This window comes from Triticum dicoccoides, chromosome 4A (assembly GCF_002162155.2).
Source record: "Triticum dicoccoides isolate Atlit2015 ecotype Zavitan chromosome 4A, WEW_v2.0, whole genome shotgun sequence".
Classification (NCBI taxonomy): Eukaryota; Viridiplantae; Streptophyta; class Magnoliopsida; order Poales; family Poaceae; genus Triticum; species Triticum dicoccoides.
Genome location: NC_041386.1, coordinates 736,646,553 through 736,652,797, shown reverse-complemented (window position 1 = coordinate 736,652,797; position 6,245 = coordinate 736,646,553). Strand labels below are relative to the sequence as shown.

General features: G+C 53.3%; 1 protein-coding gene across 1 annotated transcript; it reads left to right on the top strand.

The window, feature by feature from the left end:
* The first annotated feature begins 4,366 nt into the window (after positions 1-4,366).
* LOC119289968 (probable carbohydrate esterase At4g34215) lies at positions 4,367-5,731 on the top strand. The gene is made up of 2 exons (XM_037569124.1): positions 4,367-5,156; positions 5,255-5,731. Exons 1-2 carry the CDS (start codon positions 4,524-4,526, stop codon positions 5,462-5,464), a joined length of 843 nt encoding a protein of 280 aa, XP_037425021.1. The 5' UTR covers positions 4,367-4,523; the 3' UTR covers positions 5,465-5,731.
* Positions 5,732-6,245: the final 514 nt, after the last annotated feature.

Genomic DNA, 6,245 nt, shown 5'->3' with positions numbered 1-6,245 from the left:
GTGATACTGCCCACTGCTCAACTGCTTTGGATGACTTTGATACCCGGATTGCTGCTGCTGCTGACCCCCTTGGCCAGGTTGCTGGTTGCCTTGATTATATCCACCCTGGTTATTTTGGTGGCCCTGAAAGCCGGAATTAGAGCCGCTACCTCCATAACCCGGGCCATGAAAACTGCCGCCGCCTGAGCCGCCACCAGGCTCATTATTAATTTCAAACATGTTAGAATTCTTGAAAGCTTTCATGATCATACAATCCTTCCACAGGTGAGTGGCTGGTTTCTACTGAGTACCATGCCTTGGACAGGGCTCATTTAACAACTGCTCAAGAGTGGGGCCTGACCCGCCGGACCGAGGAGGTGGTCTCCCCTTACGTCGTTGATTGTTGCCTTGAGTATTGGTGTTAGCCACAAACTCCAAGCTACCATCAACCTTACGTTTATTATTGCCTCCTTGATTCGTTGGGTTATGCTGTGGACCCTTGGCGTTGCCGTTCTTCTTTCCCTTCCCTACCATTTCATCATTAGATTCGGGATCCTTGATACTATCAGAGTTGGCGTATTTGACTTGAGCCACCATTGGCTGGCCCATGTCATTACAATCGCGTTTGAGCCGCCTCAGCTTCTGTTTCAGAGGCGTAAAACGGCAATTTTTCTCCAACATTAAGACTGCAGAGACGGCATCCATCTTATCAGACGAATGTATTACGGCCTTGACCCGGCGCGCCCAATGGGTCATGGATTCACCCTCCTCTTGCTTACAGTTAGTCAAGTCCACAATTGACATGGGCTGCTGATAACCCACAAGTGTAGGGGATCGCAGCAGCTTTCGAGGGTAAAGTATTCAACCCAAATTTATTGATTCGACACAAGAGGAGCCAAAGAATATTCTTGAGTATTAGCAGTTGAGTTGTCAATTCAACCACACCTGGATAACTTAGTATCTGCAGCAAGGTATTTAGTAGCAAAGGTGGTATGATAATAATGGTAACAGTAGCAAAAGTAGAGATAAATGTTTTGGGGTTTTTGTAGTAGTTGTAACAGTAGCAACGGAAAAGTAAAAAAGCGAAGAACAATATATGAAAAGCTCGTAGACAATGGATCGATGATGGATAATTATGCCGCATACGATTCCTCATGTAATAGCTATAACACAGGCTGACACAGAACTAGCTCCAGTTCATCAACGCAATGTAGGCATGTATTCCGTAAATAGTCATACGTGCTTATGGAAAAGAACTTGCATGACATTTTTTGTCCTACCCTCCCGTGGCAGCGGGGTCCTAGCGGAAACTAAGGGATATTAAGGCCTCCTTTTAATAGAGAATCGGAACAAATCATTAGCACATAGTGAATACATGAACTTCTCAAATTACGGTTATCACCAAGAAGTATCCTGATTATTGTCACTTCGGGGTTGTCGGATCATAACACATAATAGGTGACTATCGACTTGCAAGATAAGACCAAGAACACACATATATTCATGAAAACATAATAGGTTCAGATCTGAAATCATGGCACTCGCGCCCTAATGACAAGCATTAAGCATAGCAAAGTCATAGCAACATCAATCTCAGAACATAGTGGATACTATGGATCAAACCCTAACAAAACTAACTTGATTACATGATAAATCTCATCCAACTCATCACCGTCCAGCAAGCCTACGATGAAATTACTCACGCACGGCGATGAACATCTGAAATTGGTGATGGAGGATGGTTGATGATGATGACAGCGACGAATCCCCCTCTCCGGAGCCCCGAACGGACTCCAGATCAGCCCTCCCGAGAGAGATTAGGGCTTGGCGGCGGCTCCATGTCGTAAAACGCGATGAAACTTTCTCTCTGATTTTTTTCTCTGCAAGACGGAATATATGGAGTTGGAGTTGAGGTCGGTGGAGGTCCACGGGGCCCACGAGATAGGGGGGCGCCCCCTGTCTCGTGGACAGGCCCTGGGCCCCCTGGTGTATTTCTTTCGCCCAGAAATTCTTATTAATTCCAAAAAGTGCCTCCGTGGATTTTCAGGACATTCCGAGAACTTTTCTTTTCTACACATAAAACAACATCATGGAAGTTCTGCTGAGAACAGCGTCAGTCCGGGTTAGTTTCATTCAAATCATGCAAGTTAGAATCCAAAACAAGGGCAAAGTGTTTGGAAAAGTAGATACGTTGGAGACGTATCAGCTGCTTGCATGTATCTTTGAAATTCTGAATAAACCGGGCCTTTAACTCTACCCATGAGCCGATGGAATTAGGCGGCAGCCCCTTCAACCAAGTGTGGGTCATTCCATCTAGCATCATGGTAAAGTACTTGGCCATCACAGCGTCACTGACCTCTAGTAGCTCCATAGCCATCTCATAGCTTTCAATCCATGCACAAGGCTGTAAGTCGGCCGTGTAATTAGGCACCTTCTGAGGCCCCTTGAAATCCTTGGGCAAACATTCATTACGCAGAGCCGTCACCAAACAAGGGACACCTCCACTTAATCCTTGGGTCGAGTGAATTCTGTCTCGACTATAAGAATATGCCTCATGTTGCACCAAAGCCGTCTGAAGAAGTTCTCTAACCCTCCGTGTTTCAACCGTCATTGGTGAGTCGCCATCCGCCGGCAGAGCCGCCAGTCGTGCCGCCGCCGCGATCATGTTCTCCAAAGGGTTAGAAAAATGACCCGGTGGTGTCGGCACATAATGAGGCAGAGCAGTATTCAGACGTGGAGGCTCCATCACTCGTGGCTGAACCGGCGTGCCAGCCCCGGGCGTTGCAACCTGGTTTACCTCCGGCGGGTTACTGGGGCCCGCTCCAGGTGTGCGAAAAAGGTTTATAGGATCATAAACCAGAGGCAGACGAGATTGAGTCTTCTGGTACCTTCTCCTCATGACCTCATTCGATGTGTTCTGGTCCATCGTAAGCTGGAAAGCCTGCGACTGAATCCGCTGAGCTTGAGCTTCCAGAGCCGCCCGCTCTGCGGTCATCCTGACGTCTTCCGCCGCCAGGTCTTCCTTAGCTTGCACTATATCCTACTTTAACTGCGCCACTTCTGCGTCATGTTGAGCTTGATCTGCCGGGTTGACCACGGTGGTTAATAGAGCTGTCATCTTATCCATGAGATCCATCAAAAAAGCATTATTATGGATAAAACATTATAAATAACAATAAGAAAACATGATGCAAAATGGACGTATCAGCGCGCTAGTTCGCCTTTGAGCACGAGGTGGCGAGGCGACGCGGCGTCCGCGAAGTCGACCACACCGTGCCACCGCCGCCGCTCGTCGTCCGCGAGGAGGACCAGGCGGCGGAGGCTGCCTACCAGGATGCCCTTGCGTCGGTCTACGGGGAGAGCAAGGAGGACGAGCGGCGCAGGGCGGCACCGGCCGAGGAAGAGGAGGCGGCGTACGAGGCGGCCATGGCGCAGGCCATGGCCTCTCCGCGGCGGGCGACTGCGTCCTGCCGCCGGTGACCCCGCCGTCTGTGAAAGTGGAGCCGAAGTCGTCCCCCATCGAGCGCTACTCCTGGACGGGAGTAGTGCGCGAGTGGGTCAGCGCGCCGCCGGTCTGGCTGGGGGCGACGCCGGCGCAGGAGGCGGCGTACCTCGAGCACTGGCGCCAGATACGGGTGGCCGAGGAGCGCCGCGACGGCAAGTACCTCGAGATGTTCGAGCGCGACGCCAAGGCCGAGCAGCGCGAGGCCTGTGGCGGCATTGCCCGCGCCCGTCATGAACGCGCTTCGGGGCACTGCCCGCGCCCGACGTGAACGCGCTTTGGAACACAACGTTCCCCTAGGCCGGCCCGGCGCCGACGCTCATCAACCTTGCGAACCCCGAGGACGACGACAACAGTGCCTAGGGCGGCGCGCCGACGCGTAGTTTAGTTTGTTTTTATTTTTCTTAAATGTCAATGTGGACGCGTGGACTTCCGCCGACCTTCGTGGCCGGTTTTAATGTTTAATTAATGTTTTTTATGTTAAATATGCATGCATTTTTTTTCTAGGGCCGTTAAAATATTGTCGTCCGTTTGGGTCGGCCCGTTGGAGTTGCTCTAATCGGTCAGTATCCGCGGAGGGGCGTTTGCCGGGCCGGATTTGCCCATCACGACTGTAAATTCTGTTAGTCTGTAAAAAGCTTCCGTGGATGTAAGATTGTATTCTACTGATTCATCCATAGGGTGCTTGTCTGGCTCTTGGTTCGACCGACGCCAGTACTAGTCTCTTTAGGTCCCAAAAGAAAAAAGCACCGTGTTACTAGTCATGTGCTCTTGTGCAGTGGAGTCCAAGCTCGGACAGCTCATTTGACGCCTGTTTCGAGCCAAGCGCGCGGTTGCCCATGACAGACACACATGCCACTGTCACTGCCAGTCCCTCGCCCCCAGACAAGAAAGCTAGAGGACACCACAGCACGCCATGGCGGATTGGCCATTGTCCCTTGCCGTACTCACTACTTTATATCATACTCCCCACGATTGGATCCAGGCATCCAGCCAGTGTCACCCAGTGAGCAGAGCAACTAGCTAGGTCCCGGCGAGGACAATGGAGCCAGCGGCGGCGGCGACGACGCTCTGGAGAGCGCGAGCGCTACCCATCCTGCTGGCCATGCTGGCGGCGGCCGTGGCCGTGAGCGCGCGCGGGGGCGCGGAGAGGGCGCCCACGCTGGTGTTCATCCTGGCGGGGCAGTCCAACATGGGGGGCCGGGGCGGCGCCACGTCGGGGAACCGCTGGGACGGCGTGGTGCCGCCGGAGTGCGCGCCGTCCCCGCGCACGCTCCGCCTCTCCCCGTCCCTCCGCTGGGAGGAGGCCCGCGAGCCGCTGCACGCCGGCGTGGACGCCGGCAACGTGGTGGGCGTGGGCCCCGGGATGCCGTTCGCGCACGCGCTGCTGCGCTCCCCGGCCTGCCCGCGCGGCGCCGTCGTGGGCCTCGTCCCCTGCGCGCAGGGCGGCACCCCCATCGCCAACTGGTCCCGCGGCTCCGAGATGTACGAGCGCATGGTGACCCGCGCCCGCGTCGCCGGCGCCGGGACGGGGAGGGTCGCCGCGCTGCTGTGGTTCCAGGGCGAGGCCGACACCCTGCGGCGCGAGGACGCGCTGGCCTACGCCGGCAGGATGGAGGCGTTCGTCCGGGACGTCCGCCGCGACCTCGCCCTGCCCAACCTCCTCGTCATCCAGGTCCGTCCGTCTGTGTGTCGCCACAGTAGCTACATCCATGGATGATGGATCCCCTGCTCCGACACCATTGATCTTCTCATTGTGATCTCTTGGAACAGGTTGGGATCGCGACGGCGCAGTGGCAGGGGAATAAGCAGGGGAAGTGGCTGGATCTGGTGCGGAAGCAGCAGAGGGCGGTGCGGGTGGCGAACCTCAAGTACGTGGACGCCATGGGTCTCCCCCTCGCCAACGACATCACGCACCTCACCACGCAGGCCCAGGTCCGGCTCGGCAAGATGCTCGCCGACGCATACATATCTACGCTCTGATAGTTAATCCAGTGCGTAACAGTCCGTGTGTGTGTGCATTCCAGTGAGCACTTCCAATCAGGCAGGCAGGGATTACTGACATTTTACCATTGATTCCACGGAATAGTGAATTTGGTGATGATTAGTTGTGGACAACAGATGAATAAATCTGCTCTAGTCTGTACTCTGTAGTAGGACTCCATGCCAGGCTCCCAGAGGCCACTAATTGCTATGTGGATTGTAGGAATTGGAACATAATGCATGAAGAGAAATTCTTCGCTACGTGAAGTTTATCTGCCTGAAAACAAGAATTGTTGTTGCAGCACAGACCGATTATCTACGCACAAAATGCAATGATGTAGACATAGATTGGAACCGGAAGCAGTTCATAAGAATCTCCGTGGAGAAAGGCAAAATTAAATTCTTCAAAAACCAAAAAAACTCATGTCTGTTCCTCGCAAGGACATTTTTCTATACGCAGTCCCTTGGAGCCCGATTCATTAAAGCTCGATTCATTAAGAAAAGGTAAAATAGGGTTACCCGGTTAATTAGCGGAAGGGAGGGGGTGATTTGTAAAGATTTGGTTATTAAATGTCATGTTAGAGCATCTACAGCCAGACTTGACAAATCCGGCCCCTCAAACGCCCGCGGACATGCAATCCACATCCGGACACCTCAATTACCATATCTCAAAGCCATTCAAACTCATTCAAATATGTCGACGCACACGCATCATCCTTGTCGTCCTTCTCGTGGAAGTACCAGTCGAAGACATAGTACGGATCGAGCCGGATCTGCTCGT

Coding starts and splice junctions, on each gene's coding strand:
- LOC119289968 (XM_037569124.1), top strand. CDS start 4,524: ATGGAGCCAGCGGCGGCGGCGACGACGCTCTGGAGAGCGCGAGCGCTA. Junction 5,157..5,254: donor CCAACCTCCTCGTCATCCAG/GTCCGTCCGTCT, acceptor CTCTTGGAACAG/GTTGGGATCGCGACGGCGCA.